The 13,392-nt window shown below is 42.6% G+C and overlaps 1 protein-coding gene across 3 annotated transcripts in view; it reads left to right on the top strand.

Moving 5' to 3' along the window:
• Positions 1–13,392, top strand: part of KANK1 (KN motif and ankyrin repeat domains 1) — a 205,227-nt gene that overhangs the window by 128,345 nt on the left and 63,490 nt on the right. For all 3 annotated transcript variants that reach the window (XM_080668062.1, XM_080668063.1, XM_080668064.1), the window contains one exon: positions 11,613–11,731. In XM_080668062.1, the coding sequence (XP_080524188.1) occupies positions 11,695–11,731 (37 nt within the window). In that variant the 5' untranslated portion in view covers positions 11,613–11,694. The remainder of the gene's footprint in view (positions 1–11,612; positions 11,732–13,392) is intronic.

The raw sequence follows: 13,392 nt of genomic DNA, 5'->3' as shown, positions 1-13,392 counted from the left end.
GACGGAAACTTAGGAAGAAGAACGTGCCTTGCCACATTATGCAACCTTTGTTTCCTGTTGCTATTAGATTGTCTATCCAATAAGGGTAGATTTTTATCCTATTTTTAAAATGCCCACCATACTAGCATTTGGCAGTGTGCTCAACTCTGTTCCTAGCCACATGAATACTTTATGATTGCATCCAAAGACTGTCTTCAGCATTTCCCAAAGGACAGGGCAACCCCTTCCATAAGAATGACACTGGCCAAGGTCCAGGATGAGCGTTGCTTTGTGCTTTGCACCAAAAACTAGGTGTTTGAATAAGAGCAAGGAGCTTCCACTTTAAGGATGTAAGATGGCCTGCTGCCATGGTTTTCAGACCAGCTGGAGGCCTAGGGAACACACCCACCTCTGGCCCACCTGCAGTTTCTGATCCAGCGCTCCAGGGTGGGGCCCAAGAATGTGCATTTCTAACACGTTCCCAGGTGGTGCCGACACTACTGGTCCAGGGCCACACGTTGAGAAGCAGCGACCGAGGGAATGGGATTCCTGTAAGGCAAAGTGTTTTTCAGACTCTGATAACAAGAATCACTTGGGGTTGTGTGTGAAAAACATGAATGTCAACTCCATGCCAGACTCACTGAGTCAGAATCTCTGTGAGAGTCTTGGGATGCTGTGTGGTCAGATTTGGGGAAGCATTACTGCTATTGGGACGGTAGAATTCATTTGCTGCTCTAAACCACAGTCTCCATCTGTTGCATGCTTTTGCCCCTATGAACCCCTCAGCCCCTGAAGTGTATCTTCCTGGCTTCATCCTCATTTAAAATGAATTTTAAGCTATTGTTATGAAACATAATTTTTAAAAAATTTCCAGGTGCCTAGTTATTGTGCAAAATAGATATCCAGAATGCCTGCCTTCTGAGAACTAACTTTTAAAAACAATTTTATTTATTGATTTTAGAGAGAGGGTGAGGAAGGAGAGGGAGAGAGGCAGAGAGGGAAGGAGGGAGGGAGGGAAGAATGAATGTGCATTCTAGCAAGTTCCAGGTGATGCTGATGTTGCCGGTTTAGGGAGCACACTTTGAAAACCACTGGAATAGACCAGTGACTCTCAAGCATAGTGCAGTAGAATCTCCTGGGGGAGCTTTAAAAAATACTTCTGCTCCTCTTCAACTAAATAAAGTTCTAATATGTGATCTGAAAAAACAACAACAAAAAACACTTCTGTCTGAGTCCCACCCCAGAGAGTGATTTAATTGGTCCGCGGTGGGGTCTGGGCTGTAATTCGGTGATAGGCCAAGGCAGTGAGCCATTGCTGTGGGCCCTCAGGACGGAAGGTAATCGGGTAGGAAGCATAAGGCCTGATGAGGCAAATAGGGCCAAACCGGTGCCTCTGAAACGTCCCTGTGTATACAAATCGCCTGGGCATCTCGTTAGGATGAAGATTCTGTCTGACCCAGTAGGTCCGGAGTGGGACCCAGGATTCTGCTTTTGAAACAAGTCAGCATCAAGTAGATGCTGCTGTCGGCCTAGGTACCACAGTTTGCATAGCAAGGGGCCTAGAAGGTGCCTATCAACACAGTTTTTATGTTTGTTTTTTAAAGTGCAGAACAAATAAGAACAATGTCAATGAGATGTCAGACACCTTAAACTGGAAATAACAGTTTTCCATTAGTGAACATTTACCTTCCTTTGGTGGCTAAAAATTTTTGTTTTTGCTTCTCCCTACCCCCTTTACCTGTAGTTTCAAACAAACGTTTGTGGATTAATTTTACTTTAGTGTGATACACATATACTAAAAGTGTTCCCCCTTCTCGACACCCCCCCCCTCCCCCGCTCCTCTTCTTTCTCTAGATCTCAGTATTCACTCTGAGTTTGGGATCTTGCCTTCCAGCTTCCTCATTGCCTGAGACCCAGCCCGTTCGGTGTTATCACCCAGGGGCCAGGTGTTCTGTAGTGCCCAGGGCCCTCAGTTCAGGAGCTGGTGGCACCTGGCTCTGTGCTGCCCGATTGCACACTCGGGGAGCCAGCCTTCTTGGGACCTGGCTTCAGCCCATGTTTCTGGCTTGAGCCCAACCTTTCTGTCCTGGGTTAGGGGTGAAGCTTTTCCTCTGGCAGGTTCCACCCTCTGGCACTTTCCTAGGGTGCTGGAGTTGAGACATTGCCTTCAGAGACTTTCCAAGGGGGAAAGGAAGTGGGGCAAGGGAGAGCCAGGACCTCCGGGTGAGGGGGGAGGGATTGAAGTCCCAGCTGCTGCGTGGGCTCCCCCAGCATGTTGCATTTCCCAGCAGAAGGATCAGGTGGTTGATGGCAATTGAAATTGGTGTGACCCACCCCAGGGGTCCTCCCTTCCTATGCTGACTCAGGGGACAAGGCTCTCCCTCCTGGGTGTGGCCTCATCGGTCAGGTTGTCACCAAACTGCTATTCATTTCCCCAGGGGGATGGGACTCCGCCAGGAAGTAGGGTTTTTAGTCATTTCCTCTTTCTAAATGAAATCTTTGTGGCAGATGCCAATGCCCCCACCCCAGCCCATGCCCTGAAATTGGCCCGCCTAGCAAGGGTAGACGGGACATGAAACAGCATGGCTTTTGCGGAGTCATGAAAGCAGTGTGCTTGTCCCAGGAGGGAAGCCCTTGACAATAAAAAAAAGCACAGAATGTTCTGAGTCTCCTCTATGAAAAAGGGAAAAGCTTAAGTGCGATTTATTACAAGTAAAGGAAAGCCCCGTTCAGGATTTGCTTGAATAGCTTGTAAGACGCGTGAGGGGCCACTTGCACTTGAGTGTGGCTGGGACACAGTAGAAACAGGTTCTGCCTTTTTAAGTCTCTGCATTCAGTGTCTGGTCTCAGCTTTTCCCATAACCTAACTGTTTTCAGTAGCAGTGCATTGGCTGATAACACAGTTTAACATTTGGGAACTTTTGCTAGGCAGCACATTACAGAGTACCTTCTGGGCTGGGCCCTTGCCCCCTTTTAATTTTCCACTAAATAACTAGGAACTTAGAAGTTAGGGGAAAACACAAGAACATCTAGGAAATTTCTGTTTAGGGATGGCTGGGCCTTTCTGCAGTAAATAGTGGAAAATAAAATTTTTAAAGCTCTTCAGCCCCTACCTATCTCTCCGTAAAGATGGTAAGAAGCCTAAGCAAAATATTGAGAAATAAGGCGATTTGTCTTATGTTACTCGTTGGCTTTAAAACCCTCCCTGACTTTACTTTGCACCTAGAATAAAACCCATTCTCTTTCTTGTGGCCAAATCTCATAATGGCGCCTCTGCTCACCTCTCCTCTCAGACCAAGGTGCTCTTTCCATCTCTTAATAAACCCGGTTGCTCAAATGCATAGAGCTTTATCCTGCCCCAGAGCTTCCAGGCCATTCTTTCACAGAAAAAAAAAGATTTTAATTTTGATGAAGACCGCCTGATCCATTTTTACTTTTATCCATCTTCCTTTCAGTGTTATGTCTAGAACTCTTTTCCAAGAATTGGAGATCTCTGTTTTCTTCTACAAGCTTTATATATTTTTTGTTTTTCATTCAAGACTATGATTTATTTGGACTTAATTTTTGTGTAAGGTGAAGGGTTAAGATCAAGTTTCATTATTTTGCCTTTAGATGGCCAATTGCTGTAGCACCATTTTTTTTTATAAAAAGACTTTCCTTCTATTGAGTTGTTTTATATGCCATTGGAGAAAATCACGTGCAAGCGTTGTTTCTGAGCTCCATTCTGTTCCTGGACTATTCTTATCTCCCACCTCCTGCAGCTCACTTCTAGGTATCTCTCAGGTCTCATCTTCAGTGTTATTTCCCTAGAGAAGCCTTTAAAGACCACCCATCCCATTCATCTGCATATCCTCAACTTCAGTCCCAAGGAGTTTGGCCTCCATTATTCTCATTCAACCCTGTTTCCCCCCCTCATGGTATTTAGCATGATTTGCTAATAATTTGCTAGTGTGTATGGGTGTAATTCCTAGCTATAAGCCCCAAGGAGCAGGAACTGAGTCTATTTTGTTTAGCACTATGGTGCCCAGCAGGGTCCCTGCTACATGCTAAGTGTCCAGTCAATATCTTGTCAATAAATTAATGGGGAAAAAACTAAGGCTTCTTGGGGGATATTTTCTAAACTATTGGGTACCATTTTCATAAAATCAAAGGACATTCCTGGCTCTAGGTGCCTTATGACTTCATCCCTCCCCCACCCCCACCCCCAATTGACCAGTTAACCAATTAATATTTACGGGCAGTGGTTTTAAGAACCTTTGGCTTGCATCAGAGTCACCTGGAAAACTTACTAAACTGCAGACTGCTGGGCCCACCCCCGGAGTTCATGATTCGGTAGGTCTGGGATGGTGTGAGAATTTGCATTTTTAACGTTTCCAGAAGACCTTACCAATGCTGCTGGTCTGGGGACCGCGCTTTGAGAACCCCCATTTCAAGGTTAGGTTCTCTTTTACCTAATGGTAGTCCCAGGCACCCTTGAACTTGTCATTAATAGTGTATTAATTAATGTAAGAGTAATCACACAGAATATACAAGAATCCAGTCCTAGAGGAATGAAAGGGAAAATGTCCATGATAGCAGTAAATAATATTAATAACTGCATATTTTAAATAATTTAAATAGGAAATGAACAAAAGCCTTCAAACTACCCTGAACTAATTCTCTTATATCTGTGTCTGTTACGTTTTGGTTCTTTAATATTTGAATAGGCAAAAGCACTGATATTTTAACTCATAAAGTTCTACCAGGGATGCTTACTAAGTAAGAGCAAGACTTCACTAATATGGACAAATATATAAAATCAAGGATGAGGTTTCTGCTATGATCTGTTTTTAAACTATTTATAGATGAATCAAAGCAAGTCAGTAAAGACTATTTTATGTGCTTATAACTGAACTGAGTCATAAAATTACTTTCCTCTAAAGCAGGGGTGGGGGACTTTTTTCTGCCAAGGGCCATTTGGATATTTATAACACGGTTCGTAGGCCATACAAAATTATCAGCTTAAAAAATTAGCCTGCCGTATTTGGTCAAACATTTAATTAACTCACCCATAATTCCTTGGCAGGGCCAGACCAAATGATTTTGTGGGCCTTACACAGCCTGTGGGCCAGACGTTCCCCACCCCTACTCTAAAGTCAACAAAAAATGGGAAGGTGGCACCCTGGCCCCTGCAGCCCAGATATATGCCCTTGACTGGGAATGGAACCTTCGATCTTTTGGTGCGTGGGCCGATACTCTAACACTGGTCAGGGGGAAAATTCTAATTTTCATTTGTCAGTTCTTTTCCAGTCTGTTCCCTATTTCTTTTGAGAAAATAAGTTAGTTTTCAGCTTAAGTTGTTATGATCTGATAAACTTTCATCACAGAAAATTTCCTGGAAAGAAAATCTGCCAGCATCAGTTCTTTTTAAGTGTTCAGGAAGCTGTGTGGATCCCAGCAACGCACCTGGAGCAGAGCCAGTGCAGGGCTCGGAAAGTATTTGCAGGCTCTGCGACGGTTTTAACCCGTTTGTTAACAGCGTTGCCCTTATGCACACTCTTGGGGAGCTACTGATGTGCTTCCATGGTGCCGAGTGCCTGTGGGCACACTCCTGCCCACTCTTGTGCACTGGGAGGCAAAGCTTAACATAGGAAGTCTTTTCAAATAACGCAAAAAAAGACAAGTGAGGAATTGGCTTTTCGTACAGCTAATCTGTGACGCACACAGTGACCTAAATTATCTTTGGGTCCAAAGCACAGGTCTTTGGTTAGATTATTTTGGGAAAGGAATGAGGTGGGTGTCTGCTTTGTTCATTGCTATATCCTCAGTGCCAAAAACAGTATCCGGCACATCGTAGGCACTCATTTGTTAAATGAATGAATTTATTTACTCTTGCTTCTTCATATTTTGTCTTTATTGCCTGCATTTTAAATTGTTCCTGTGGTTTAAGTACTTCCTTCAGCCTCTTAAATATGTTACTCCAAGGAATAAGTTTGAAAATACAACCGAACAAGCGTAGCATAAAATTTCTCTCACGGGTGAAACCCAACCATTTTCTTACATTATAAATGGAAACAAGTGTCCAGGTAAAATTTCAATTTAGATCTGGATTGATAGTTGAGATTTCTCTTTACCTATACCCCACTCATACCAAGAAAACTATCTGCTATATTTGAGGAAACCAAATGGGATTGGGTCATAATTAGGCAATTTGGTTGCAAAATAACCAAGGGCTGGTTAATATTACTCACCACAATTCTTCTAGTAGGAGCCAATATTCAAAATCAACGGAAGGTAACCTGATGATGAACTGTGGCCAGAATTTGCTCACAAAACATACTTTTAAATAAATTACCTTTCATTAAATTCTTGACAGAAATATGTGGACATTCGTAGATGGCATATTATACATTGGATAGGCTTTTGAATGCCTGTTTGAAAGCATTCTGGCTTCTTTAAAGAAATAAATGAACTTTGCATTTTTTAAATTAGGGTAAAAGTGTGTGTGTGTGTGTGTGTGTGTGTGTGTGTGTGTGTGTGATTTTCAGTTTGGTTTTTTGTAGCACCTACTTCCTTCAGATTTATCCTTAGCACCCACTCTCCTGACACCATCTTTCTCTCTGGCAGTTCACTTTATTTACAGCTGAGCCCTCATGGACGTAGACAGTGCTCTAGCCACTGTACTTGTACTTGCCATGCACTTTCTCTTCTACTGCCTTTGCATGTGCTGTTCCTTCTGCCTGGAAGGACCTTCCATCCTTCTCACCCTAAAACACACTCAGCTAAGCTTTATGACTTAGGCCCAGTGATCTCTTGTGAATACATTTTTTGGCCACTCTCATTCTTTTGGGGCAAAGTAAGACCGTACTATGGATTGGAATTGAATGGTGTACACAGCTGTTCTAGGCTTCCTCCTTTCATTGTGTCTCTGTCGGCTTCACAGTGCTAGTGTCTGAACTTCTGGGAATGGCTCAGCACTTTAGTTTTTCTCGTATCTCAGAAAAAATGGCTGGTGCACATTCTGGAATGATATAGGTCTTTAAAACATGTGAAGGTAATTAAAATATACGTCCAGTCAAACAGTATATTGAAAAGAAATAGCCTCAGGTGGTAACAATGGCTACATTAGGATTGTGAGGTAATAAATTATTATTTTTTGTATGTTCTATCCTTTCCAGATTTTAGGTAAAACTACACCGAGTGGCCAGATTTTTATGATCTCTGAACGCATAATAATCTAGCCACTCAGTGTACTTCTCTTGAGTACCTCATTTATTTGATATCAAAGATACTATAAATCGTGTACCTGATCAGTTTTCCCCTTTGCACTGGCTGATAGAAAGCTCAGGGCAAATAGGTGGTTGATCTCCAGCAAAAGTGTAGAATACTTTTGGTACCCATTTGAGATACAAATACACTGAGTGGCCAGATTATTATGCATTCAGAGATCATAATAATCTGGCCACTCAGTGTACATTGCTTCCTTAATTTCATTAAGTGAAGAAAAAATACTATGACATGTTATAAAAGAGATTCTTGAACTTTCGCATCAAAATTGTTTCTACTGTCATAATTGTCCTTTTGAGCAGAAGGGTTCTTATCCTAATTATATTGCCATAATTCTGTCCATTTTCTTTTTATTTTAGAGAGAGAGGAAGGGAGAGGAGAGCGAAACATCGATTTGTTGTTCCACTTATTTATGCATTCATTGGTTGCCTCTTGTATGTGCCCTTACTGGGGATCAAACCTGTATTCTTGGCATATGGAGATGATGCTTTAACCAACTGAGCTACCCAGCCAGGTCTAATTCTATCCATTTTTGAAACCACTATGGTCCCACTGAGAGCCTCCCACGTGTCCTCAGTGGTGGACAGTGTTTTCAGTTGAAAAAGTACTTAATTTTTTGAAAGAGTCAAATGACATTCATAGCAGAATCTAAGGAACAAGGCCGATACTCAAGCTGACTAAATGTGGAGTCTAGAAGAAAGTGTGATGGTTAAGTGCTGAGACATTTCCTGTGTGCCGTATAAGTACCTCTTTAAGTTCTGAAACATGTAACCCCAAGGAATAAAATTGGAAATTCAATCGCTTTAAAAACAATTACATAAATTTTGAAACATAACTTTCTGTCTAAAAAAGATTTGAGCAAAGCATCCTTGCAATAAGCATATACATCCGTCAGGTGACTGACTACCTTGGAAAGCACCTCACTCACCTATGCGTCTAAGTTCTTGTTAAAGCAATAGTGTCCTCACTCTAAATCTCATACTCATAGCGGCTGGAGCATGAGCTCGAGGACTCGCTTAGCCCCGAATGTAGCTCTCTCTCTTACTAGCTGTGTGACCTCGGCAAGTTCTAAACCTCCCTATGCCTCAGTTTCCTATCTATAAAATGGGAAAAGAGGATTTTAATACTTCATAGGGTTGTTTTGAGGTTTAAATCGGTGCCTTAAAAAGTGCCTTGAATGTAACATAATTTCACCAATTCTCAGATGCACAAGTTTCACGTGGTAACACTTCTGAAATGAGGATGTGTCTTATAATTAATGTAATTTTTAAAAAAGCATTTTGTCACCATTTAATCACCAATAACTATTTTTGCCTTAAGTAATGGTGCACCTTAAAGTAGATTATGTTTTAGATTCCAATAACTAATAGCAGCAAGAGTGCAATATATACTGGCTGTCATCAACAGTGGCATCGGTATCATCGTCATCATTATCATGGTTCTCACCGAGACGTGGCATTTGATTGGTTGGCAGTGCTAGCCTAGAGTACATAGCAAACCTCAATTTCATCTATTTGTTTTTATTGATGTGTTCTTAGAAAAGACCTAGGGAGCTTATTTTTTTTAAGCTGGTTTTTATATTTATTGTATTAAGCTAATGGAAAGTATTTAGGGGTTAATTTGTATAATCTCTGCATTATTCTCTGCACTGTACTTGGGGAGCTACTAACATGTTCTTCAATGCAGATCAGTCTCTTGAAATAAATAGAGAAGACAAATTCTTTATTTTCTCTATTGATGTATTTTCCTAAATCCTTTCAAAGAAGTGCTCTTTCTTAGTAAGCAGAACTAAGCCACCATTGTACCACTTAAGATTTACTGGTTTGAATCTTCTCTGAGGGAGAAAAGAAGCAGTTTATTGATCTGTAACGGAGAATGGATCCTGGCCAAACCTTTTCTGGCTTATCCAATACACCGACCTAAGAATCTGCATGTCATTAAGAAGACGGAGTCCTCCCAGTTTGAGGCCACCTGTCAGGCATGAGCAATACCTGAGGAAAATCGATACACAATATAAAATGTGTTTTTGCACGAACACTGCCAGGATCCACGCCCCGTGACAGGCATGTCTTGTTATTTTACCACTGAAAGGCTTGTAGTTCCTAATTTTAAGCTCCCCCTCGTTTTGATTTTATTGTTCAGTTTGTGGGAGGGTGAGAGAGACCCGTTTGAATCTGAGATAAAGATCTGCCGGATGAAAGGGGTCCAACAACGTGAGCGAACCTTGGACCACAGTTTATGAAGGTTGATTAGGAAGAGCCTGGGCACATCTCCATCCACATACCTTGACACATACTTCATGCATCCATAGCCCATGCAGCTTGTTCCTTCTTGCCTTCTGCTTGCCCTCAAGAGTTTAAATGGTGGTATTTACAAGCCACCATGAAGCAGGAGTGCAAACACACCAGGCTCAAAAGGGGCCAGGAAAGAGGGATTTCACTTAGGTTCTTGTTCTTGGCTTTTGTAAGTATAATTCGTTGAATAATTCCAGAAGCTGGGTTTCTTTTCTTGGCCCCCTTATCTCCCCACTCCCCTTCCTTCAGTCCGCCTAGTCCCCATTTGTTTCTTTTCTTTCTTTCCTATTTTTTTTTTAACAAAGGCACATTTGTCAGACATGTATAGTTATTCCTGTTCTCAGAGATGATGCTCACTCTACCCCTAAAGCCTGCTTTGATTCAGCTGGCTCTGCTTGTGCACAGAGGTTATTGCTCTCCACGTTCAGTGCCCTGGACCTGACCCAGTGCCCCTTTCCAGCAGAATGTCGGGTGATCGCCACACAGTCAGAGAGATTGCAGCTCCCCTCCCCTCCTAGTGTGCTGCCAGGAGCCGGCGAGGGGGCCAGCAAGAACGTGGAGGCCTCCGGTGGAAGGTCCAGCTTTGGGTCTTTGTGGGAGCTGAGCTGTAGTCATTGTAGCTGGAAAAGCCGTGCAGGGGGCACTCCTGTCAGTAGCAGCCATTCGTTAGCGTTTGCACCGAGTTGCTTTCACAGTAGTTAGCTCTGAACTGTAGAAATCCATCAAACAATGAGGGAAATTTCACAAGCTAAGTGATGAGCCATTTCCTCTTCCTTCCTTTTTATTTACTTACATTTCTGACCTCTTAGAATCTCCGTGACTGGGGTCTGATAGCTGCTTTTTGCATAGCATTTTTAAAGCAAATAAAAACAAAGTTGACAGGAAGTATCTAATGCTTCTTTTTAATAATTATTATTACAAAAGTAGTAAAGGAGCTAAAATTGTAATTGCACAGCATCCTGGGGCAGTGAACATTTTGGTGTATTTACTTCTAATTGTTTTAAATAAATGTCTAAATGTGTACATATCCTACTGTTACATGTTTTTAATGAAATTATGTTTGTGATAGGATAGTTTTAAAATCAATGTCCTTTGAGTGTTTTTTGGTATTATTAAAAACTTGTAAATGATTTCAACGGCTGCATTAGGATTCCAGTATATATGGATATGTTGTTATTTTAACATTATACTGTTGGGAGTTATATAGTAGATTTTTAAATTGACACTTCAGCACTGAGCTTGGAATTTGTTAAGCTCAATTTCTTCTGAATTCGTGGGCCTAGAGTTAGAACAATGGACTATTTCTGTCTGTATCATGGTTTGCTTTGCAAAGGTTGGAGTAATGTTTTCTTCTATTATTTTTGTTTTTCCCCCCATTTGTTTTAAATTCTATGATTGTAACATAAGTAATGTTACGGTAATCTCAGTTAACCTTTAATAGAGAATCAATGTAAAATAAATACCAGTATGTTGCTCAACACGAACCCTAATATTTCAAAACTGCCATTTGAAATTTATCCAACAGGACAATGGGAAATATTGAAGATTTTTTTGTTTTTAAGAGGCGGATTAACTAGATTACATTTGTGTTGTAGGTGAAAGACTTGAGATATCTCAAAAAATTATCATGAAGTTCATCTTTTTTTAAAAAAATGTGACCATGTAGTGTAACAACTGCTTTCAAGTTGAACTTGAGTAAATGAAGCTTACTGAACCAACATTTCAAAAGGAGGATAAGCTTGAAAACCAAAAGTTTGTGAAGTGCTACAGAATGATACACATTAGGAGGTCATTTGTATTTGAAGACCACCTTCCTAAAAAGTTGCGTTCCTGGATAACTAGTTTGTTTCCCATCAGAGTATTAACTGGAGACCTGCTTTCCTCCAGGGCACCTGTCGGCGTGTTACTACTGGCGGGTCCAGGGCAGCCACCCCCCGTGAGCCATAGGCTCTCTGCCCCCTTTCAGATTTGCTTTCTCCACTAGCAGTCATCCTTGTAAACAGAAGTCTAAGATTTAGTGTTGTACATACTTTTAAATGATCCATTTTGATGGGGCTCTCTTTATTGTTTCAGGTTGAATGCATTTGGGAACTTGATGCATAAATTTGCATGACTCCTCACTCCTTTCTAGATCTGTCGTTGGATTCAAGCCAGCATGGCTCACACCACAAAGGTTAACGGCTGTGCCTCAGGTAACTGTTCTGGAGTGTGTGTGAGTGAGTGTGTGTGTGTGTGTGTGAGTGAGTGTGTGTGTGTATTTATGGTCAAACCAATTTCTAATTTCTCTTTCACTAAATGTATAGATAACAGCAAGTTGCCTAGATAACTAGAATTTCAAAGAGATGTTCTATCCATTAAAATTGGGGGGGGGTTGTTTTGATTTTTAATCTCTTAGAGAACCTGCTTTTATCTTTAGAGTCTTTATGTACAGAAATCAGTGAGGTAAATTATTACCTCAGTCAATTCTATTGAAGTGTTGAAAGACAAATGTAAAATCCTGAATGCTGATGCAAGTGTAATGTGTACTCCCCTGGTACTTCTTTATGAGGGATTGAAGGATGGGAGAGGAAATGAGTTTGGATGCTTAAAACCAGTCCCTAGTATCTACTCCCGAGCAGTTGTGTTTGATGTTGCTGCACAAAGGGAAAAGGAGGGGACAAGAGAAGGGTATGTTCTCTAAAGTGACTTTCCCAGGGGACTATGCAGCAAGCCACATTCTGAATCATAAAGACTCCAATTCTACTTCTCACCGTGGTTACAGTGGAGACCTATATAGTTTGCATATCTATTCCAACATTGCTTATATAAAATTTGGGAGAAATTTATAGAGGAAATGCAATATGTAAACTGTAAAACAAAGAGGGGTCCTTTTAAAGGTAACAGCAGAAAGAAGAGACCTGAAGTGGGCACATCCAGCCCATGTATGTGACTTTTTTCCCCAAAAGCAATCATTATCTTACTAGAGGCCCGGTGCACGAAATTCGTGCACAGGCGGGGGGTGTCCCTCAGCCCAGCCTGTACCCTCTCCAATCTGGGACCCAGTGGGATCGGGCCTAAACAGGCAGTCGGACATCCCTCTCACAATCCAGGACTGCTGGCTCCCAACCGCTTGCCTGCCTGCCTGCCTGATTGCCCCTAACAGCTTCTGCCTGCCAGCCTGATCACCCCCTAACAACTCCCCTGCCAGCCTGATCGACACCTAACTGCTCCCCTGCTGGCCCGATCGCCCCTAACTGCCCTCCCTTGCTGGCCTGGTCGCCCCCAACTGCCCTCCCCTGCTGGCCTGGTCGCCCCTAACTGCCCTGCCTTGCCAGCCTGGTCCCCCCCCCAGCTGCCCTCCCCTGCAAGCGTGGTCACCCCTAACTGCCTTCCCTTGCCAGCCTGGTCACCCCCAACTGCCCTCCCTTGCCGGCCTGGTCACCCCCAACTGCCCTCCCCTGCTGGCCTGGTCACCCCCAACTGCCCTCCCCTGCCTGGTTGCCCCAACTGCCCTCCCCTGCAGGGCTGGTTGCCCCCAACTGCCCTCCCCTGCTGGCCCGGTCACCCCTAACTGCCCTCCCTTGCCAGCCCGGTCACCTCTAACTGCCCTCCCTTGCCGGCCATCTTGTGGTGGCCATCTTGTGTCCACATGGAGGCTGCCATATTTGACCACATGTGGGCGGCCATCTTGTGTCTTGGAGTGATGGTCAATTTGCATATTACTCTTTTTTTATTATTAGATAAGATTATAGTTGGCAGACAATATTATATTAGTTTCAGGTGTACAACTTAGTGATTCAACATTTATACATCTTACGATGTGCTCACCACATGGTCTAGTAACCATCTGTCACTGTGCAAATTTATCACAGTG

Source organism: Plecotus auritus, assembly GCF_963455305.1.
Source record: "Plecotus auritus genome assembly, chromosome: 5".
Classification (NCBI taxonomy): Eukaryota; Metazoa; Chordata; class Mammalia; order Chiroptera; family Vespertilionidae; genus Plecotus; species Plecotus auritus.
Note: the sequence above shows the minus strand (reverse complement) of the source record. Positions and strands in the feature narration are given on the sequence as shown.